The following is a 24,688-nucleotide window of genomic DNA, read 5'->3' as shown; positions in this document are numbered from 1 at the left end:
TACAAAATAGTGATGAACAAAAAGCCTTGGAGTAGATAAATTTTGTATAGACAACATTTAACAACACAGCAAAGACCTAAAATAATCTAACATTGAAGTATAACTTTTAAATAATTTAAATCATATTATTATTAATGAGGCAAATAAAAAGGGAAATAATTTATGAAAAAGAATATTCAAATGTATGAGAGAAAGAGAGGGAGAGAGAAACAAGTGTTTAAGTTGGGTACTTGAGTGTCCCTTTAAATCTGTGTGTTTTTGGGGTTTCGTAAGCAAAGTCGGTAACTGAGAGAAAAAGAGAGGGCAATGCGCACAGCGGCGCAAAATACGCGAAACCTACTACACCGGTCGCCTTTCTCTCCCACTATACACCCGCTACTCCGGCTAACATACGCTCCCATGCTTCCTTCCGTTACATATTCTTGAATAACCTTCTTCCCCTTCCACAATGCGTCAACGTCCTCCGCCGTTAATGGCGGCCGTTGCTTTTCTCTTCTTCCTCATTTTCCAATCCCCCACTTTGCTAATACAAGCTGACAGTTCTCCAGAAACCCTAGCAGAAATCGATGCACTTGTTGATTTCAAGCTTAATCTCCATGATCCGCTTGGTGCATTCACCAGCTGGGACCGGTCCACTGCTTCGGCTCCGTGTGACTGGCGCGGCGTCGGTTGCTCAGATGGCCGCGTCACCGACCTTCGTCTCCCTCGCCTTCAGCTACGCGGTGTGCTCTCGAGCAAACTTGGTAATCTGAGGATGCTGCGGAGGTTGAGCCTCCGGTCGAATAACTTCAATGGGAGTATTCCTTCGTCGCTGTCGAAATGTGATCTGTTGCAGTATGTTTTTCTTCAGTATAACTCGTTCACTGGCGACATTCCGCCGGAGATCTCGAACTTAAACGAGCTTCTGATATTTAACGTCGCCGGAAACAATATTTCTGGTGAAGTTCCGGAGGATCTCCCTTCAAGCTTACGGTACCTCGATCTCTCCTCAAATTCGCTCTCCGGGGAATTACCTGGTAACCTCTCCGACTTACCTGATCTTCAACTCATAAACCTCTCATACAATCTCTTCACTGGTGCTATTCCGGAGAGATATGGAGCTTTACAGAAGCTTGAGTTCCTCTGGCTTGATCATAATCAGTTGCAAGGGACGTTACCTTCGGCGATTGCGAACTGTACTTCACTTGTTCATTTTAGTGCTGACGGGAATGAAATCGGAGGTGTTATTCCGGCGGGAATAGGCTCGATTCCTAAGATACAAGTAATCTCTCTCTCAAACAACAATCTCACTGGTTTAATTCCGGCGTCTATTTTCTGTAACGTTTCGGTTTCTCCACCTTCTCTGAAGAACGTTCAGTTAGGGTTTAATGCATTCACAAATATTGTACCTCCTCCATCTTCTAGCTGTTTTAGTGTGCTGCAAGTTTTGGATCTTCAACAGAATCAGATTCATGGTGATTTCCCTTTGTGGCTGACTAATTTATCCACATTAACAGCTTTAGATCTTTCTGGTAATCATTTGTCGGGTAAAATTCCAAGTGAGATCGGAAATTTGAAACGATTAGAGGAGCTGAAGTTGGCAAATAATTCGTTAACCGGATTGTTTCCAAGTGAAATCAAGCAAATCAGTAACTTAAAAGTTCTAAATCTCGAAGGGAATTTGTTCACCGGTGAAATCCCCAAGTTTTTAAGCGAGATGAGAGGGCTTAAGATGCTACATTTGGGTGGAAATCGATTCAATGGCAGCATTCCTTCAAGTCTTAGCAATCTTTCACAGCTCGAAACACTGAGCTTGAGAGATAATTCACTCACCGGAACCTTGCCAGAAGATCTCATGTCAATGAGCAATCTCACAACCTTAAACCTCGCCGGAAACAAGTTTTCCGGTGATATTCCGGTGAGCATTGGAAATCTGAAAGCGATATCAGTTCTAAACTTGAGTGGGAATGGGTTTTCAGGCAAGATTCCGGGAAGCATTGGGAGTCTCTACAAGCTCACTGCTCTTGATTTAAGCAAACAGAATCTCACCGGAGAGTTGCCGTTGGATCTCTTTGGCTTACCCAGTCTCCAAGTAATTGCACTACAAGAAAATAAATTCTCCGGCGATGTTCCCGAAGGTTTCAGCAGCTTATTAGGTTTGCATTACTTAAACCTCTCTTCAAATTTCTTCTCCGGTTACATCCCTTCAACTTTCAGCTTCCTCAAGTCATTATCCGTTCTATCTCTGTCAAACAACAATATCTCCGGGAAGATCCCACCGGAGCTTGGGAACAGTTCCGATCTTCAGATTCTCAATCTGGGTTCAAATACTTTGACCGGGTCAATCCCTTATGATCTTTCACGCCTCTCCCATTTAACCCAACTCGATTTAAGCAACAACAATCTCTCCGGTGAAATCCCACAAGAATTTTCCGGCATCTCATCCCTGAACTCAATCCTTCTGAACTCCAACCATCTTTCCGGCAACATTCCGGCGACCTTCTCTTCTTTACCTAACCTCACTTCACTAGACCTCAGTTCAAACAACTTAACAGGTGAAATCCCAACAAATCTCACAGAAATCCCAACCTTGATTTATCTCAATCTCTCAAACAACAATCTCCAAGGAAAAATACCCGAATCAATAGCTTCAAGATTCAACAACGAATCCGATTTTTCCGGTAACACTAATTTATGCGGGAAGCCATTGAACAAAAAATGCAAAGATAAAAGCAGCAGCAGCCGGAAAAGACTGATTCTTCTAATCATCGTGGCGGTCGCCGGAGCATTTCTCATGTCAATCTGCTGTTGCTTCTACACCTACAGCCTCCTCCGGTGGCGGAAACGGATCAAACAAAACTCAAAATCCGGCGATAAAAAGCGTCCAAGCCCCCACCGAAGCTCCGGGACACGAAGCTCCGGCGAAAATGGCGGCCCAAAACTCGTAATGTTCAACAACAAGATCACCCTCGCTGAAACCCTAGAAGCAACACGCCAATTCGATGAAGAAAACGTTTTATCCCGAACGCGATTCGGATTAATCTTCAAAGCATGTTACAATGATGGAATGGTGTTATCGATTCGAAGATTACAAAACGGGGTCCTCGAAGAAATCGCGTTTAAAAAAGAAGCCGAACTCCTCGGGAAAATCCGTCACCGGAATCTAACCGTTCTTCGCGGGTACTACGCGGGCCCACCGGACCTTCGACTGCTAGTATACGACTACATGCCAAACGGAAACCTAGCTACACTGCTTCAAGAAGCATCGCATCAAGATGGACATGTTTTGAATTGGCCAATGAGACATTTAATCGCGCTCGGTATCGCCCGGGGATTAGGGTTTCTCCATTCGACTGCAACGGTACACGGTGACATAAAGCCGCAAAACGTCCTCTTCGATGCGGATTTCGAAGCACACGTTTCCGAATTCGGCCTCGCGGTCCTCGCCGGAGCGTCATCGCCGGAAACCGCAGCGTCGGTTGGGTACGCGTCGCCGGAGGTGGTGTTGACCGGAGAAGTTACGCCGGAATCGGATGTTTATAGTTTCGGGATTGTGTTGTTGGAGTTGTTGACGGGGAAAAAACCAGTGATGTTTACGCAAGATGAGGATATTGTGAAATGGGTTAAGAGGATGTTACAAACGGGTCAAGTATCGGAGCTTTTGGAACCCGGGTTACTTGAGTTGGACCCGGAGTCGTCCGAATGGGAAGAGTTTTTGCTTGGTGTGAAGGTCGGGCTGCTGTGTACTGCACCCGACCCACATGACCGCCCTACGATGGCGGATATTGTTTTTATGCTGGAAGGTTGTCGGGTCGGGCCAGATATTCCATCATCTGCTGACCCGACCAGTCAACCTTCACCGGCTTAAAAATCTAACATGTTAGATATGTGGAATGCTAGATTTTTATTTTGATTTTGATTTTTGTTTGTTTGACATTAATTTTCAATTGATGTTTCCGATTTGATTGTAGTAATGTAGTTCAGAAATTCGATGTTTTCAATGTGTCAATTTTGTTTATGTATGAATTATTGGTTGGTTTGAGTCAAAGGGGGGAAGTGGGAGTCACCGGAAGTCGAAATTCCGACGAAGGGGTGTCAGAGGTCACGTGAGGGTCACTGGGGTTGCTGACAATATAGCCGTTAATGCATCACTGTGTCATTTTTTATTTTTTTATTTAATTATTTTAACTTTTTGATGATTTTATATTGGGAATTTATAGCTGTGAATCTCGTGATATATCAATGTACACTGCGTACTATTGTCAGTAACAAAATGTACAACAAGAGCATAACAATATTTCGATAAGGACATAAGGTCACAAGAAATATGGTTAAGGTTTTAATTTTTTTATTAAATGAATTAATGTGAGCAATTTTGGTCTATTTATTAAGGACATAAGGTCACAAGAAATATGGTTAAGGTTTTAATTTTTTATTAAATGAATTAATGTGAGCAGTTTTGGTCTATCTATTTAGTTTTTTAATTTATTTATGTCATAAATAAGTAATGAATTATTATATTTTAAAAAGTATATTATTAGGTTAATATTATTTTACAAACAAACATATTTTTTAACAATAATATTTTGTTAAAAAGATAAATAGTTCATTTTGTTTTTGCAGAGCAATTTCCATGTCAAACAAATATAAGATTATGCATGTGATTAAAATTTGGATACTTTTATCATAAAGGAAATTACATGACTTGATAATTGGGTGTTTAAATTGCACATTATTATTGATAACATTTGCAGATCATATTTAAAGTTAATAATTCAATCATTCATAATTAAAAAATAAAACTACCAACTAAATTAAAGTGCATATGGAAAACTTATTCCTATTTAATAATTGAAATTTTGAAATGGTGTATTATTCAAGAACAAAATTGCAATATAAAATATATTTTCACAAAGCAACCGTTACGCAACAAATAGAGTACTGTATAGAAGCACATGATAATTGTCGTTGGTGATTATTAATGTCATAAAATTAATTAAATAAATTTAAATGTTCTTGAAAACCCAACCAAATTGCTTCATTTTGTCTTCTTTCATTCATATATAATAATAATAAATCATGTTGCCAGTCAATGCTGACCAATGAGTTATGACATTAAAGACATTCAATTTAACAAAAAGTGAAATGGAAGGACCCCCTACCAAATATGGATCCACTTGAACAACGCTTTAAGAGTGTAAAACTTTTTTATACAATGTTTTAAAATTTGAAAATTGATTTTTTTTTATTTGGATCGGTTTGATAATTTGTTTACGATTTAATCTTGTATATTTTTTCAGTTTTTATTTTTATTTTCCATCAATGTAATTTGAATTTTCTTTTACGCCTATTATGATTTAATTAAAAATTATGTATTATAGAGATGATGTTCTTAGTGAGAATTATATATTTCATAGTGTGTAAATTTTGAGTTTTTAATACATTTCTTACTAACCATTTCTCAATGTGAAAAATGTCCATTTTTGAGTAGTGTAAATGGCAACATTACACATTTAGAAATAGACCGCTTTTCGCATAGGACATAGCTTAGAGTAGAAAATGGCTACTTTGCTTAGAGAAATGACATTTTCACAATGGCCTTATTTCTCACTAGTTAATCGTTATATTATGTTTTGTATAGATTGGGTGTTTGAAGTTTTAGCAAACTACTAAAAAAATCACTTATGGAAGTTTTGTGTGTAAGGATTTTAAGTGGAGATGAGATGGCCATCTGGGGTGTTTCCGACTCTTGGAGTTCGGAAACATATAAAGTAGGAAAACACGAACAATATGGTGTATGAAAGCCACTCTTGGAGATCCATAAATATATAAAGTTAAACAAACGCAAATGATATTATTGATTTAGCAACTATCATCTAATAATGCTATTTATGAATCAATTTAAATCTGCCTAACAATGATATTATTAATTCATCATTTATCGTCTTCCACGACCCTACATCATAAACAACAATGAAAAATGATAAACTTATTAATTTGGAAAAAAAAATTTTGAAAAGTTATACAAAATACTCCCTTTTGGTAAAGATGTCGTCTTGGCCATTTTGTTAATATAAAAGTCGACAAAACAATGAACATGACAATTTTAACCAACATAAATATGTATTACTTTTATTAGAGAAATTTATTATATTGGTTGTTTTCAAATGACCAATGTACTTATTTTTTATAGAATGATGACACACTCAAATATACAATGTCATATAAGAATCGAACTCTCAAATTTTAAACATTTTGAAGAAGTGACATTTCGCCATACCACTAGAAGTAGTCGACTAAAGATGGACCTAAAACCAAATTCAAAAGGGAAGTCTCGACGACTTCGACCGAAGGGTGAAGCCATTATGGCTTCAACTAGAGGCAAAGTATTAATGGCTTCTGCGGAGGGAGAAGTCTTAGAGACTTTGGCCATTTGGGAATTGAGTTTGTGAATTAAGGTCACTCCTTGTCCACACTAGGGTTCTCCAAACATTCCCTTGAAATAGGGCATTGCTAATAATATAAGCATTGAAACTGTAGTATCCATGATAACATCTAAAGTTTGGTGGGAGTAGCCTTCAGACGACGTTTTTTTTTTATGGTTTTGACCGTGATTGGTCGATTTTACATTACGTTTATTAAAAGTTATTTTCTCAAAACGACCAATTATATATCTAAGAACTATGCTACTATTACAACTATTTAATTCTAATATGTAAATGCTTAAAAAGTGATAAAATGCTACAATATGGTGCATTAATAAGTTTGCGTGATGACACGGTAAAGAAAATGATTGTAAACCGAAGAGATTGAAGAAACGTGTGTTCATGAATTCAAGAATGAAGACAAAGGCGATTTAAATTAATTCTGAAGTTCAATTAAATATAGTTATTGGGAAATGATTGTTTAATTATTTTCTAATTTTGATTAAATTGATAAATTAGTTTAAATAAAACAAAAGCATCATATTAAGGGTGAAAAGATGGAAATATGAGATGAAGAATCATAGAGGAAGGTGTTTGAGAGGTGCAACAAGTTAAACTACTCGTAAGTTACTCGGGATCGACTCGTTAAAAGCTCGACTCGAGACCGAATTTAAACGAGTCTGAGTCGAGCTCGAGCTTAATATTAGGTTTGTTTATTAAACGAGCTCGAACTTGAGTCTGTATCACTAAGCTCGATCAGGCTCGCGAGCCTAAACGAGCATATATATATATATATATATATATATATATATATATATATATATATATATATATATATATATATAAATATAATACGATTGTTTATTATTTTTATATGTTAAAATAAAAACATATTTTAGGAATTATGGATTTAAGGCATTAATAGACGAGTTTCTTAACAAGCTCGAACCAAATAAACGAGCCGGAGCCGAGCTTATATAATTCTTAACGAGCCCCGAACCAAGCTCCATACTACACAACTCGAATCGAGCTCGAGCCCGAGCTAAGCTTATATAATTCTTAACGAGCCCAAGCCGAACTCCATACTACAAACCTCGAATCAAGTCGAGATCGAGCTCGAGACCCTTATAACTTAGATGAGCCCGATTTGAGCCTGGTCAAGCTTGGGCTCAACCACACTCGTTTGCACCCTAGACGTTTCTTTGCATATGAATCCACATTTGACCCATGTGGATCCATTTAAAAATCTTAACCCATGTGTTTTAGTTGCCAATAGGAGACCTCACCCCCAAACCATTCCGATTTTACCTTTAAGCACTCCGACTTTTAAACCATCAACTGAAGCCCTATAATTTTTAAACATAGCTACTCTGATTAGTTTGACTGTCTCTCCAATTCACATAACACCCAAAATTAAGAACCCTCCGGTTTCAAGCCGAGGTCTCCAGTTTTTGGATCCTAGCTTTCTTATTTTTATTAGAAATCATTATTTTTTTAGGTTTTTAATCATTTTCCAACTCTAACTCTTTTAACCCTATTTTCATCATATAAATATAACCCTCTAATTCAAGTATTTGTCTTTCAACGCTATGTTTTCCATGTTTTCAAGATTGATATGTTGTGTTTTTCATTGAGATGGAAGGTTAAAATTCTTCGAGATTACTTTAGTTAGGTTTTACAAAAGTTAGGATGAACACATTTTGGTTATTACCATTATATAGTATTATTGTGTTTTTTTGCTAATCATTCGTCTAAAGTACTTAATTTTGTGTTTTATTGCGATGTTTGTTATTTTAATTAAAATACTATATTGCTAATTCATGCACCGTTTCGAGTTCAATTAATGTAACAATTAAGACTATTCGTTGAATCAACATACAATATTCAAATATTTTTAATATTGAATGTGTAACATTGTAATGGTTTAATCTAAGAGACAATATTGTCAAACCACTAGTTGTGTTTAATCCAATAGATGTAGGTACTAAGACAATTAGGTAGATCAACATATTACAATGACTAGAATTAGATCTTTGCATGTTAGCATATATTGCTATAATCACTTGTATGTTGATACGAATTTATGTGGCCATCAACACCATATATTGCTATAATCACTTGAACTCATAACATGTTAGCATCATTCAAAAAACAACACTCCACATAACATGTTCCTTCTTTTGTTTTAGCTAGACTTTGATTATAGAGTAAATTACACGAATGGTCTCTATGGTTTGGAGTAATTTGCACGTTTGGTCCTTAACTTATTTTTTTAACTCGGAAGGTCCCTATAGTTTGTTTTTGTTGCGCACCTGGTCCCTGCCTTACCTAAAAAGACTATTTTGTCCTTGATTTTTTTTTAATTTATTTAAATAAACACACCCCAACCCCACTTCCACCTCACCTTACCTTATCTTACCTACCCCACCTTATTTAAATAAATTAAAAAATCAGAGGCAAAATAGTCTTTTTAGTAAAACAGGGACCAAACACGTAACAAAAACAAACTGTAAGGACCTTCCGAGTTAAAAAAATAACTTAGGGACCAAACGTGTAAATTATCCCAAACCATAGGGACCATTCGTGTAATTTACTCTTGATTATAAATTACAATATAATTGTTTAGAAACTTTTTTACTACTCGAATTCAATTACTAAATTCAATGTGCAATCGCAGATATTGAAAACATTGTTTTACAGATTACAATATAATTTAGAAACTTTCTTTAACACGTGTTAAATCATGAGTTCAATTAAATGTTTACATTCATGATAACCAAGTCTAATAACATTGTTTATGTTAAGTTTTCAGGATTTTCCTAATTTACAAATCTTCACTGGTTTTCCATGATATAAATTTATCTTTATTAAATTAATACTAATATTTATGTTCACAATTTCTGGAAGAGGGCATAGATCACGTATGTATAATGAAAGTTTTTGGACTTAATGAAGTGTCTGAACAAAAATAAATGACTAGTTTACCCTTTATATTTACACTTTTTGGAAGATGGCTTGTTTGTTTTTCTCATTTAAGTGTTATATGGATAAATAAAGTTGGCGTAAGGGAAGTGTTGTATGAAACAAAACCATCTTTTTTAACTTATTGAAGGATAAATGACAAATTTACCCTTTATGTTCAAATGTTTTGCCACAATGACTATTTTACCCTTTTGTGCCCATTAAGTCAAAAAGAAACAACACCTAACAATGAGCTTAATAAATAATCATACACCATTTCACCTTCATGTATATATGATACAAAATAAGAAAATAAACAATGGTAGCTTTGAGGCTTTATTCAAGGGCAAAAGTGTCATCCAGTTTAATAACTAACAAACAATTTAACAACACAAAGATAAAAGCAAGATTTCGAATCCTTCTGAACACTGGTGAAACTAACCTGATAATGGAAGGATAAGAAAGTGTAAAAAGACTTAATCGGCCCTGGACTGACCAGCACGCGAAGAGAGAATGATGCCAACAATGAGTCCGTATAATGCAAGTGCTTCAGCAAAGATAAGAATCAAAATCATTCCAACAAAAAGCTTTGGCTGCTGTGCATTTGCCCTAATCACATCATTCAAATTAATCACATTAGTACTTTCTTCAGCAAGAAATCTAAGGTAAAACTTGTGATTCGCATAGTTTAGTTCATGAAACAAATTGAATGGATGCAATAGTTATGATGAAGCAAAAGTTCTTAAAGTTTATGGTTTCAATATCTTAGTAAGTATCTGATTATCTATTGCCTAATTACTAGCTAACAATTTATGAGGATTGGTATACACAAGACTTTAAAGAATATCAAACAGAAACGCAATAAAATAACGATGAAATCAATGTAAAGGAATAGTCTACCTAACACCAGCATCGCCGACGATTCCAATGGCCATTCCGGCGGAAAGTCCGGCAAGACCACAAGCAAGACCAGATGACAGATGCGCGTAACCATCAAACAAGTAATACGATTTCGCCTTTGGATTGATACCGGTACTAATAATAACAGCAATGATCAATCCGTAAATACCTAACACTCCCGCCATAACAACTGGCACAATCGACTTCATTACCAGCTCCGGCCTCATCACTCCCATCGATGCAACACCAACGCCGCTCTTCGCCGTCCCATACGCCGCTCCCATACCTTTAGATCCAATTAAAAAGTTATATTATTTACAGAGATGTTGCATCAATGAGTAATGAGTAATTAAATTTGAGCTTAGGGTTTGAGCTTACAGGAGAAAACGAGGGCTGCTGCGGCTCCGAGGAAGCCGAAGAACGGAGCAGTTTCATCGCCGCTGAAAGTAGACGACATGAATTACAACTGTTGATCTGTGGGAGAGATCGTAATGGATTTCGTTTTCCGGTGAATTGGTCGCCGGAGTATGAATATTGATTGAGCAGATAAATATAGCACGCGTACAATCTTGTAGCCTCACGTTTGATGCCGAAATGCCGATTGGTATTTTGTCCTTCTGGCTTATTAATGGGCTATAGTTTTATTGGGCTACATTTGGGCTTTTATTTATATATACATAATTTAAAATAATTTCAATTATGATGAAAGAATACAGGGATATTCACATTTTTTATCAAATATTTTAGACATTTAGAAAAATATTATATACAGCATTTATAACTAATAATTTATTTCAGACTAACTTTATGTTTCATCAAAATACAGTTATAAAAAAAGACATTTCAGATATTGGATTGGTGAATAAAGATTTCGGATTCAGACAAAAAAAAAAAAAAATTACATAAAAAATCATTCTAAACAACTAATCACTAACACTTATTTTAATATCCACGTGATTGCTCTGTGTGGTTTGGTCAATGCTCGTATGGTGGGAACAACTATGAAAACTTTCACCTCCTCCTTTATTAAGCTTCTTCCCTAACTCTCTAACAATAAAAATAAAAATGGTATTTTAGTCTTCTAGTAGCCTTGATATTGCCATCATGTCGTGGAAAAATCTAAATCTTAGGAGGTTCTAGTCATGCTCCAAAAATGGATCAAAATGCAAGTTTATTGGTTGGTTCGACCCATCAGTGAACGAGCCTAAAAAAAGCACGAACCAAATATTTTCAAGTTCATTCTAATTCTTAATTAGCTTTTTTATCGTTTATGGTAGTAAACATTGATGGTAGTAGCATAATAAGGGGAAATTTCATATGTCTATTTTTTATGATTAAAATTATCCATGTAATGTAATAGTGAATGATGTCATAAATTATACATGGATATCTTTTATATTTTTCTGCACATTTTTATAGATCTTTGGTACTTAATTGTTATAAATTTATATTTTGAAGATTAAAAGGGCAATATGTTCAAATAAAAGCTTTATTGGGATATTTTGGAATAATTTCAATAGCTTGAAGCAACAAGATTTCTGAAGAGTTAATGAAAGATAATTTCAAAAAAAAAAAAAAAAATGGAAGATGCCGAAGATAATTGCTAATATTCACAATTCATGCCGTGACAATTAAATTACGCTGCGAAATTAGTTGGTTCCCAAACCTTATAAATAAAGTCTTATTTCCGTCCAAAAAGGATATATCACTTCAGAAAAGGAAGAAACCATAAGAGGAGCAGCAAAATTGAACCCTTGTTTTGATCAAAAACTAACAACCTAATTTCGTAACCAAATTAGTAAGTGTGATGTGATGTTAAGAATTATAATGTTAAAGATCTTAAAATACGCCGAAGATCTTGATAGTACCCAAGGAAAAAGATAATAATATTTAGAAAACTGCCAAATAGAATTGATTCGTTTTATACATAAGAAGCTATTAAGTACTCAACAAGATATCAAGATACCACAGGGTATCTTGATAATTTTATGTGTAAATAGACTAACAATCACATAAGTGTACAAAAAGTGTTTTTATCGATTAAACAATCATAAACAAGTAAAATCAAGATAGGAACACTGTGATATACAAGGAAAACCCTTAATCTTTTTGGATCTCCGGCATAAAACTTCGGGACGTGATAAACTTACATGTCTTAGAACTTATATCTTATATCTATATATACTTATAAAAGATGAATATTTATATGTTCCAAAATTATAACTATTTAATGTTCGTTTATAATGGTTTTGAAATGGTGAATGTGTAAGGGTTATTTCTAATGGTTAAATTGTAATGATTAGTTTATAATGATCAAATTGTAATTGTTACTCTATAATGGTCTATTTTGAAGGGTTAATTTGTAATCGTTAAGTCCAAATGTTTTGATCACTTAAATGACAGATTATAGTCCATACTTGTAACTTGACAGATTATATGAAAAAAATTCAATATACTTATGCAAATGTCATTTAAACCTATAACTAATGCCAATGTACTTATCACATATCAACCATCATAAGAAAAAAGTTCTACCAATCAAGTAGAAACGTACTTACGTAAATATTGTTTAAATCTATTTATCAAAGATTAATCATCATAATATAAAAGAGTTATAGCAACCAAATGACGTAGCATGTATATCCTTAACAATGGAAAACAAAGTGACTATAAAAAACCATAACACTTTGTATTCTTAACCATGGAAAATAAAAGGACTATAAAAAGCCATGACAAAGGCATTGTAATTTACCAACAATGTTAACATAATAACATTTAAACTATTTGTAACATCTCGATTCCCAGGTACGAGAATTTTTATAAAAAATGCAATTTTCCTTGCAACTCGTTGAGTTGATGGCCTCAACTCGACGTGTTGAAAGTCTTTGGGCCGCGGATCTTTTTGGACCAACTCGACGAGTTGGAGAGGAAAACTCGACGAGTTGGTGGCTGAATATGAAACCCTAATTTTTAGGGTGTTGCACCCTATTTAAAGGCCTTCAGTCCCATTGATGGCCTCCCTAATCGTCTCCTCTGTCCGGAAACCCTAGAATTTGTGCATCTTGTCCCAAGATTGAGTGTGTGAGCTTATAAGTTGCTTCTTTTGGTCTCATTTGAAAGAGCTTGAAGCTGGTGGTGCCAAGCTTGAAGGGAAAGCTATAGATCCAGAATCTCCTTGAGTTTTGCTACTCTTTTAAGGTAAAAAGTTGAAAACTTGCTCATCTAGTTGCTAGATCTCTTCCTTAGCAGTTTATTGTCCTTTTGACTCATTTTCGGATTGTTCATGGCGTTGAGCATTTCATGGAGTTATCACTTTAGATCTGGGCGTTTGATGTCCTCTTTTGGCTTAAAGTTGCAAACTTTATTGAGTTCTAGGCCTCTTTCATGCTTAAGATCCCTTATTAAGCTTTCCTTGAGAGTTTAAACCTTTTTGGGGCATGCATGAACGTAAAATTGGCAACTTTACATGACTTTCCAGCTCTTGGTGCTAGATCTACATATTGAAACGTTGGACTTGATGTAAAAGGACTGAATGTGAAAAAGGGTAAAACTCGGCGCGTTTCCAGCCAACTCGACGAGTTGGCTGGGGTTTTTCCCGACTTTCTGAATGTTAAAGGAACTCGACGAGTTGATAGCTGCACCCGACGAGTTGGGTCAACATGGATTGTTGACCTTGACTGTTGACTCTGAATTTGACCATGGTTGACCAAGCTTGACTTTTGAGGGAATTTTGGGTATTTCGGAGTTTTGATGGAAAAGGTCACATGGTGGTTGTCGGCATTTGAGTCAGGAGCTGATATTTGACAGTTGGATCTTATCAGTCAGTGCTGCTCGTGACATGAGTTGTCCTCACTGTACTTGCGGGTCGAAGGCGCCAATGTCGGCCCATTGGATTGATATCCTGTTATGCATGCTATTGTATTGTTATGATCTGTTAGATCGGTATCCTAGTAGATAGGATGTTGCTATGCTTAGTGATCTGTAGATCTGTGTGACTGAATGTAGACTATTATATGATTATCTGTTATATGTGCACATGATTTGTTGGTGTTGAGGCTTCACTGCTTTGTGCGTAAGCCAACAGGCCGATGCATTCTAACCCGATGGTTGAGGGCCTAGGGTATTCCATCCCGAGGATGATTGGACCCATAGTATGTTGTCATTCCAACTCGATGGTTGAGGGCCTGGGGTATTCCATCCCGAGGATGATTGGACCCATGGTATATTGGCATTCCAACCCGATGGTTGAGGGGCCTAGGGTATTCCAACCCGATGGTTGATTGGGCCCAAAGTATGTTGTTAATATTGTTGGGTTATGAGCAAAACATCAATCCTATGGTGCACATGCAAACCCTAAAGCTTTGGATCTAGGTTTTTCTAATTGTACATACAATAATCATCCAAAGCTCATAAACCCTAACTCTAGCATACAAAAATCAAAATCAACATAAATAAACAAGTAAGAATGATATCTTTCAATTGTAGCTTGATAACCTTGAGCTTTTGAGAACCTAACACCTCAAATGCGATGCCTCTAATAGATCACAAACTGAAGGGTTTTGAGCAATTCTAACACTCCTAAGTGTACATGCAACCCTAGAAAACCTTGGATCTATGTTTGTCTAAAATACATGCAAAATACTTTTTCCAAGGTTCATAAACCTATCTACCATACATGGGGAACTTTATAATATAAAAGATAGCTAGAAATACATACCTTGTAGTTGTTATGATTCCTTGAAACCTTGAGAGCCTAGCACCCCAAGTGTGATGCCTCAAATGCTTCACACAACACCAAATGCTTTTGGAGTAAACTTGAGAGAAGTGTAACACTTGCAAAAATCGGCCAAGCCCTCTTGTAACTATGTGTAGCCGATTTTGGTGGAGAACATGTTGCTTATATAGTGTATCACATCTAGGGTTACACCATGCAAACCCTAATGTGCCATGACTCTTCATTTCCATGACCCATGGGTTTGTAACTCCCATGGAGCCTCCATGGAGCATCCAATGAGTTTAACCCAACTTGATTATCCATGAAGCCTTTTAGCCCACTATACAAGTTATGGATGATTTACATAATCAACCCATATATTTAATTAGTCATCTTTTGATCACTTAATTAATCCTAGATTAATTCTTGATCAATACTAATTAAATAATACTATTAATATATTAGAACTTATAATATATTAATAAACCATAAGTGTTATTTCTCTCATTTAGTCTATCCAAATGCATGATGCCATGCAACCCAAATGGACCATGCCGGGTCGGGTCAAGTACATACCAGAAATAGTTATGGACTTAGACACCTTATCCAACAGTCTCCCACTTGGATAAGTCTAATAACTATAACTGCAAGTATGACTTCAGGAACCGATCAGCAATCGTAGCTCTTTTCAAGGTTTCTCGGAACTGAGAAGATGATGGTACGCCATTTCAGATAAGTGATCATATAATCCTCTGTTCTAGATATCAGCCGGACAAATACATGGAACAGTGTCTTACCTTTTGTCCAGCAGTTTGTTTCCCGATTTCCGATTTGTTTGACAAAGAACTTAATTGAGCACATCAACTTAGTTCTGACCGGGCCCGGTACATGGGTCAAAACAAAATCATCGAGGGGCCCAGATATCGCTTCTAATCCAAGAAGGAACAGATAAACTTCGACTCATATGCTTGTTCTACTACTTGTTAAATCACACACAAACGCACGTTTTATAACATCGAGTTACCAATGCGTTTTCGCACGATCAATGCATAACTAACTCATAGTCAACAAGTCATATCTCTAGGTTTGAAGACTTATATGATATTACCGTCTCGCGATCACTCGAGATAAATTCCATGAAGTGATACCAGCGAGCGTGGGTTGAATCCAATACGCAGAACTTATGAGCACTCATGAGTGTTGAGGCCATGTCCAACATCTTAGACCTCTACAACCAACCCATGACAGTCTTACTTCATATCTACTTCCAACATATGACTGACTGTGGATAATTTGAATAATATGTAAACACAACATAAATATTCTGGAAGTCAAAACATGCAAAAGAAATAATAGTAAACGATTGACAAAAGATAGCAACACTTTACTCATAAATAAACACAACTTTCATTCATCATCAAATGTCAATTACACTTTACATATTTCAAAATTATCTAACTACTAAAACTAATATCATCCTTCAGCCCTATGCTCCTTGCATGCTGGAGATGCTTAACCTTACACAGTCCCTTCGTGAGGGGATCTGCCGGGTTCTCATCTGATGATACCCTATTTGCCACGAGGAGTCCTTCTTCTATACGATGTCTAATGAAATGGTATTTTTTGTCGATGTGTCTGGATCTCCCGTGATCCCTTGGTTCCTTTGCTAAGGCAACAACACTTTCACTATCACAAAAGATTTCCATAGGCTCCTTAATAGCTGGTACAACTCGAAGATCTCCAATGAAGTTCTTTAGCCATATCGCCTCCTTTGCTGCCTCGCTTGCCGCTATATACTCTGATTCGCAAGTTGAATCAGCCACTGTCTCCTGCTTGGAACTTTTCCAAGAGATAGCTCCTCCATTTAAGGTAAAGACCCAGCCCGACTGAGAGCGGAAATTATCCCTATCAGTCTGGAAGCTAGCATCACTATACCCTACAACTCTTAAGTCATCACTCCCACCAAGGGTAAGGACCCAGTCCTTAGTCCTTCGCAGATACTTGAGAATATTCTTTACCGCTGTCCAGTGAGCCTTACCAAGGTTCCCCTGATACCTGCTAACCATGCTTAAAGCAAAGGCTACATCAGGACGAGTGCAGGTCATAGCATACATGATTGAGCCTACTGCAGAAGCATAAGGTACTCGACTCATTTCTGCTATCTCAACCTCGGTACTCGGGCTCTGAGTCTTACTCAGTCTAGCGTTACTCTGGATAGGTAACTCTCCTTTCTTGGAATCTTGCATGCTGAACCTCTTCAGCACCTTATCCAAGTATGTACTCTTACTAAGCCCAATTAGTCTTTTACTCCGATCTCTCAGAATGCTTATCCCTAGAATATAGTCAGCTTCTCCTAGGTCTTTCATAGCGAAACACTTCCCGAGCCAGGACTTCACCTCCTGCAAGGTTGGGATGTCATTTCCGATGAGTAGTATGTCATCTACATACAGTACCAAAAAGATAACTATACTCCCACTAGCCTTGACATATACACAAGATTCATCTTCACTCCTCGAAAAGCCAAACTCTTTGACTTTTTCATCAAAGCAAAGATTCCATCTGTGAGGTGCTTGCTTTAATCCATAAATGGATTTGTCAAGCTTACACACTCTATTAGGGTATTTTGTACTTATAAAACCCTCTGGCTGGTTCATGTAAACATCCTCAGCCAACTTTCCATTGAGGAAAGCGGTTTTCACATCTATTTGCCATATTTCATAGTCATGAAATGCAGCTATGGCTAACAATACTCTAATAGACTTAATCTTGGCCACTGGTGAAAAGGTCTCATCATAATCAACTCCTGGAGTTTGAGAAAAACCTTTTGCCACCAGTCTTGCCTTATAAGTGTGTACATTACCATCCATGTCGGTCTTCTTCTTGAAGATCCATTTGCACCCTACTGTCTTACGACCTGATATATTGTCAACCAAGTCCCAGACCTGATTGTCATACATGGACTGTATCTCGCTGTCCATTGCCTCTTTCCATTTAGCAGACTCAGGGCCTGCCATGGCTTCCGCATAGTTGTTAGGTTCATCCAGACTTATCAATGTCTCATCACTGATAAGTGTCTCACCTTCCGCAGTAATATGGAAACCATAGTAGTGCTCAGGTGCATTCCTAACCCTTGTGGAACGCCTCAGAGGTACGGATTCGTCAATTGGATCAACATGAGTTTCCTCCTCAAGTTGACTGCTAGGGTTTGAGGTTCCTTCACCACTTGACTCTTGAATTTCTTCAAGGTCAATTTGCCTCCCACTGTTTCCTTGGCTTATGAACTCTCGTTCTCGAAAGACACCCCTCCTTGCTACAAAGACCACATTCTCACCAGGTCTTTGAAGAGGTAACCAAAGGATTTCTGTGGGTAGCCGATGAAAATACACCTCTCACTTCGAGGTTCGAGCTTGTCGTGAGTCTCGCGTCTCACAAAAGCCTCGCAACCCCAAACCTTGATGTGAGTTAGACTAGGAACTTTTCCAGTCCACATCTCGTGAGGTGTTTTGGCAACCTTCTTTGTAGGGACCAGATTAAGGATATGGGCGACAGTCTCTAAGGCATACCCCCAAAATGAGATTGGTAGCGAAGCTCGACTCATCATGGAATGAACCATGTCCAACAAGGTTCGATTACGCCTCTCAGCTACACCATTCAACTGTGGTGTCCTGGGAGGTGTCAATTGTGAGACAACCCCACATTCCCTCAAATAGTCGAGGAACTCAGTACTAAGATACTCACCACCGCGATCGGATTGGAGCATCTTAATGTTCCTGCCCAATTGATTCTCGACTTCCTGTTTAAACTCTTTAAACCTTTCAAAAGTCTCTGACTTATGCTTGATTAAGTAGACATATCCATATCTACTATAATCATCTGTAAAAGTCACATAATAACGATTAGCATCCCTTGTGGCAGTTTTGAAGGGTCCACACACATCCGTGTGCACTAGATCCAACAAACCTTCACCCCTAGCACAAGAACCTGTGAAGGGTGACTTTGTCATTTTTCCAAGTAAGCATGATTCACAACTATCATCTGACTTTAGGTCAAATGATTCCAAGACTCCATCCTTTTGGAGTTGGCATATGCGTTTCTTGCTTACATGTCCAAGACGACAATGCCATAATGATGCCTTATCCAAGTTATTATCATTAGTAGAATCAATACACAACACATTATTTCCTAAATCATCTACAATAGATACAGCTTCATACACACCATCACAAGGTAATGCTTTAAAATAAAACACATTGTTAAAGAAAACATTTATTCCACCAATTTCATTATCAAAAGAAAAGGTAAAACCTTGTTTGTACGAAGCATGAAAGGAAATAACATTTCTTGCCATTTCTGGCGAATAACAACATTTATTCAAATCTAGAGTAAACCCACTACTAAGCAACAAAGTATAAACTCCAATCTTGGTGACAGGTGAAACTTTCCTATTCCCCATGATCAAGTTTATCTTTCCATGCTCCACATTCTCACTTCTTCTTAGTCCCTGCATATCAGAACAAATATGAATACTGCAACCGGTATCAAGGACCCAAGAGTTAGAATAAGGTGAGTTATTAGATAAGATAGTGTAAATACCTGCATGGTTGGGTTTCACTTTCCCATCCTTCAAATCTTGCTGGTACTTTGGGCAGTTCGGCTTCCAGTGCGCCTTTTCATGGCAATAGAAGCATTCAGCCTCTTTGGGATCAGAAAAAGGTGTAACGAAACCTTTCTTGGTTCCGCTAGAAGAGGAGCCATCAAGAGTCTTACCCTTGGTACCCTTCGAAGGGTTCTTCCTCTTCTTCCCTCTACCTTTCCCGATTGCCAGGACAGGTGCTGAGTTTGGAGTAGTATTAGGAGTGGTCACAACCGACTTACCTTTGAGACCCGATTCTGCAGTCTTTAGGAGTCCTTGAAGTTTGCTAAGTGTAACTTCCTCCTTGTTCATATGGTATGTCATGCGAAATTGATCATAACACGAAGGTAAGGAGTGCAAAATAATATCTATTGCTAACTCCTCTGGGAAGTTCACATTCAACTTCATCAATCGGTCCACAAACCTTTGCATTTTCTGCATGTGGCCCATGATGGGTTCACCATCTTTCATTCGGGTTGTGATCATAGAGGAGATGATTTCATATCGCTCTTGACGAGCACTCTGATGGTAGCGGTCCATCAAGTCCTGGTGCATTTCAAAAGGATAGTAGTCCTCATAGGACTTTTGGAGCTCGGCTGTCATAGTGGTCATCATGATGCATGCCACTTTTGTAGAATCTCTTTCATGTGCCTCATATTCAGCAAACTCCTCAGGAGTAGCAGTTGGCTCAGGTACCTTAAGCTCCTTGTCGAGAACATATTCCTTGTTCTCGTATCGAGTGACCATCCTGATGTTTCTGATCCAGTTAGTAAAGTTGGATCCATCAAAGATGACTCTCCCACAAAGATTCATGAGAGAGAAGGAGCCAGTAGGGTTTGCGCCAGGAGCAGCATTATTGGAAGACATCTGAAAAGAAGAAAACAAGTTTAGTTTAGATATAGAGATAGTCCTTAATAAAACACCCAAATGTAATATTAAGGCTAGGATCCAATCACAATATATTATAACTTAGAAGAGGGATGCCGTAATCCAAGCTATAACATATTTTAAAGGTAGGTGAATGACGATTCACCAATTTCCTCCATGAAAACGAAATATAAATCATTAGGTTTTATTTGGTTTATTTAGAAATTCCTAGATTCTTTTGAGATTCATTGAACTTTTCAATGGCATGTTTCAATCTCGAGTGTGCCCTTCATGTTTTGTGACTGGGATACCGAGGATCACAAAACAAGGTGTGAAGTAACCATGCAAATCACTTGGTGCCCTTAATGTTTTTCACTCAATCGATGTGCCGGTTAACCACACGCGCTCCACCGACCTATGAAAAACCTTAAGTCACCATTTACCTACCTTGTTAAGTCCAAGTTAGTGTGCCGGTTAACCACACACGCTCCACCAACGACTTAATCAAAGTGCAAAGTGTAATTTCATGGGTTAGCACCTTATTCACATTTTCCTAAAGTAACTAAGATTGGGAATTTTATAAAACATTTAGTTACTTTATAATAATCATTATACTTTTTAATGAGAATTTTAAGTCACTGTCCTATCCGTTCTGCTAACGACCCTCCACCAGTCAAGGAAGCGGTGGGTGAGAGTGGACACCCATTAAGTTGCCATTTTATAGGCAACAACCTTATACCCCCCTTATAGACTGGCTTCGTGAATGAGGCGTACTAGCGGTAAGACGACTTGATCTTATACATATATATTATTAACTTATAATATTATAAAGTATAAGGGTTGAATTTTAACTTTTAAAATTCTAAGGGTTGGAACTAAAGTTTTAATCATGACTTTACTTGTTCCAAAACTTGAGGGCAAGTTTTGTAAACTTTCAAAACTTTTCATTTCTTATAACTTATGAGTTAATTGAGTATTAAAAATGAAGACTCTTCATTTTTATAACCCTTGTGTTCTTTTAATGGCTTTTATTAAAGTGTGACCTTTGGTTTTCCATAACTTGAGGACAAGTTATGGACTCCATTAAAACACATAATGATCATGAATTAAACATTTAAACAAGTAATTCCTATGATCTATCAAAACTCATAAGAACATGAATATTCATATCAAAGTTTCAAGAACATATGAACACATATAATCATGAAAAATTGATATTAGCCATTGTAAATGGATTAGAACAACCATTACACCATCTAAAACAAGTTTTACAACACCAAAACAGTTTAGGTAATGTTTCTAGTCCATTTACAGCAGCAAAGCTCCAAAAACTGCTCACTGGATGACAAACTCGTCGAGTTCATCAGGGAACTCGTCGAGTTCATGCAATAACACATAAACTCGGCGAGTTTTTGGCCAGAACTCGTCGAGTTTTCTTGCCTGGACAGTTTTTAGCTTTTGAAAAACAAGTTTGCATCAAGTATTTAACAAACAAGCCTAGGCTCTGATACCACTGAAGGGTTTTGAGCAATTCTAACACTCCTAAGTGTACATGCAACCCTAGAAAACCTTGGATCAATGTTTGTCTAAAATACATGCAAAATACTTTTTCCAAGGTTCATAAACCTATCTAGCATACATGGGCAACTTTATAATATAAAAGATAGCTAGAAATACATACCTTGTAGTTGTTATGATTCCTTGAAACCTTGAGAGCCTAGCACCCCAAGTGTGATGCCTCAAATGCTTCACACAACACCAAATGCTTTTGGAGTAAACTTGAAAGAAGTGTAACACCTGCAAAAATCGGTCAAGCCCTCTTGTAACTATGTGTAGCCGATTTTGGTGGAGAACATGTTGCTTATATAGTGTGTCACATCTAGGGTTACACCATGCAAACCCTAATGTGCCATGACTCTTCATTTCCATGACCCATGGGTTTGTAACTCCCATGGAGCCTCCATGGAGCATCCAATGGGTTTAACCCAACTTGATTATCCATGAAGCTTTTTAGCCCACTATACAAGTTATGGATGATTTACATAATCAACCCATATATTTAATTAGTCATCTTTTGATCACTTAATTAATCCTAGATTAATTCTTGATCAATACTAATTAAATAATACTATTAATATATTAGAACTTATAATATATTAATAAACCATAAGTGTTATTTCTCTCATTTAGTCTATCCAAATGCATGATGCCATGCAACCCAAATGGACCATGCCGGGTCGGGTCAACTACATACCAGAAATAGTTATGGACTTAGACACCTTATCCAACACAAACACCAAAGCAATTTGAGAATATTAGAGGGGGGGAAGGCTATTTTCGTCTCTAGGAATCCTTCTAAGGTTGTGGTAGCCAAAAATTTGAATCCAAGGGGTCTTTATATAGGTGAGCTGCTAGGGTTTCAGTCAAAACCCTAATTAGATTGCTTAGGCCTTAAGCACTCCACATGATCCTTCCAGAAGGTCCCTATGGATGATTTCTATGTGGGCTTCCCCATAGAATTTGTCCATCCCTTCTTTAGGGTTCCTCAGCCGATATTGCAATTATCACATAATTACAATATCAGTCCCCTTAATTCAATTAACTCTTTTGACCACAAATATAATTCTAAATTAATTGACCAATGTTAATTAAATAATATGATTTCTCTTTTAATATATTAGTCATATAATATATTAATTAATCACTTTTATCCTCTTTCTTAATTATTCATCCAGTCAAGTTGCTTTGGTAAAGGCAACCCAAAAGGACCATGCTACAATCGAGTCAAGTACATACCAAATATAGTTATGGGCTTAGACACCTAATCCAACAGTCTCCCACTTGGATAAGTCTAATAACTATAAATGCAAGTACGACTTCAAAATACGATTAGCAATCGTAGCTCTCAAAATTCGATGTCGAATTCTGACACGTCCTTTAGATAAGGGATCGTATAGTCCTCCGTTCTCAAGATATCGTGTGGACAATCACATGGAACATAGTCATACTTATTGTCCAACAGTTTGTATCTCGATTTTTAATTTTCCTGACATAGAACTTAATTGAACACATCAATTCAGTCCTGACCGGGCCAGACACATAAGTCAAAACAAAATCATCGAGGGGCCCAAGATATCGCTTTTAGCCTCGTAGGATAAAAGGAACAAATAAACTTCGACTTATATGCTTGTACTATTTACTCATCAATTTGTACACAACAATGTGTTTTATAACATCCAGTTACTGATGCGTTTACGCACTATCAATGCACAACCGACTCATAAACAACAACTAATATATCTAGGTTTAAAGACTATATGATATTATCGTCTCTCAATCACTCATGATTAAATTCCATGAAGTGATTCATGTGAGCGTGGGTTTAATCCAATACTCAAATCTTATTTCAGGAGCACTCATGAACGTTGCAGCAAACATTTGCTATGTCTAAACACTTAGATAATCTACAAGCCAATTCATGACAATCTTCTTTCATACTTACTCCCAACATATGATCGATTGTGGATAGTTTAAATAATCTTATTATTTAGGAATTCAAAACATTCAAAGTGAAACAATAGTAAATAATTGACACAAGACATTAACATTACTTATAAATAAAACACTTTTATTTAATCATCAAAATGTCAATTTACAATTTATCTATTACAAGTTTCTAAAAGTTATCTAATCACTAAAACTAATATCGTCCTTCAACCCAATGTTTCTAGTGTGCTGCAAGTGCTTTAACTCTACTCAGTCCCTTCGTAAGGGAATCTGTTGGGTTATCATCTGACGATACCTTCTTTACTACGAGGAGTCCCTCTTCTACCCGATGTCTAATGAAATGATATTTTTTTTCGATATGCCTGGATCTGCCATGATCCCTGGTTCCTTGGTTAAGGCAACCGCACCTTCGTTATCGCAGAAAATATCCATAGGCTCCTTTTTGGCAGGTACAACTCCAAGGTCTCCGATGAAGTTCTTTAGCCATATTGCCTCCTTCGACGCTTCGCTCGCTGCTATGTACTCTGATTTTCACGTGGAATCAGCTACAATCTCCTGCTTAGAACTTTTCCATGTCACTGCTCCTCCATTCAGGATAAAGACCCAGCCTGACTGAGAGCGGAAATTATTTTGGTCGGTCTGAAAACTAGCATCACTATACCCTCGCACTCTCAAGTCATCACTCCCACCGAGGATAAGGAA

General features: G+C 37.1%; 2 protein-coding genes across 2 annotated transcripts; one reads left to right on the top strand and one right to left on the bottom strand.

The window, feature by feature from the left end:
- Window positions 1–241: 241 nt before the first annotated feature.
- On the top strand, window positions 242–4,001 carry LOC145108882 (Leucine-rich receptor-like protein kinase family protein). The gene has a single exon (XM_079045968.1). The coding sequence runs from the start codon at window positions 449–451 to the stop codon at window positions 3,845–3,847; it is 3,399 nt and encodes a 1,132-aa protein (XP_078902094.1). The 5' UTR covers window positions 242–448; the 3' UTR covers window positions 3,848–4,001.
- A 5,614-nt stretch (window positions 4,002–9,615) lies between these two features.
- Window positions 9,616–10,849, bottom strand: LOC145108880 (V-type proton ATPase 16 kDa proteolipid subunit). Its single transcript, XM_079045967.1, has 3 exons — window positions 10,644–10,849; window positions 10,266–10,551; window positions 9,616–9,974 (listed from the first exon to the last, which is right to left on the bottom strand). The coding sequence occupies exons 1-3, from the start codon at window positions 10,720–10,722 to the stop codon at window positions 9,842–9,844; spliced, it is 498 nt and encodes a 165-aa protein (XP_078902093.1). The 5' UTR covers window positions 10,723–10,849; the 3' UTR covers window positions 9,616–9,841.
- Between the last annotated feature and the right edge of the window lie 13,839 nt (window positions 10,850–24,688).

This window comes from Lactuca virosa, chromosome 4 (assembly GCF_052849685.1).
Source record: "Lactuca virosa cultivar CGN04683 chromosome 4, Lactuca_virosa_CGN04683_v6, whole genome shotgun sequence".
NCBI lineage: Eukaryota > Viridiplantae > Streptophyta > Magnoliopsida > Asterales > Asteraceae > Lactuca > Lactuca virosa.
Note: the sequence above shows the minus strand (reverse complement) of the source record. Positions and strands in the feature narration are given on the sequence as shown.

Excerpts from the sequence above, each read along its gene's own strand:
- LOC145108882 (XM_079045968.1), top strand. The coding sequence starts at position 449 with ATGCGTCAACGTCCTCCGCCGTTAATGGCGGCCGTTGCTTTTCTCTTC.
- LOC145108880 (XM_079045967.1), bottom strand. The coding sequence starts at position 10,722 with ATGTCGTCTACTTTCAGCGGCGATGAAACTGCTCCGTTCTTCGGCTTC. Across the intron at positions 10,552-10,643 it reads AGCAGCCCTCGTTTTCTCCT|GTATGGGAGCGGCGTATGGG; the intron begins GTAAGCTCAAAC and ends TTGGATCTAAAG. Across the intron at positions 9,975-10,265 it reads GTCGGCGATGCTGGTGTTAG|GGCAAATGCACAGCAGCCAA; the intron begins GTAGACTATTCC and ends TGATGTGATTAG.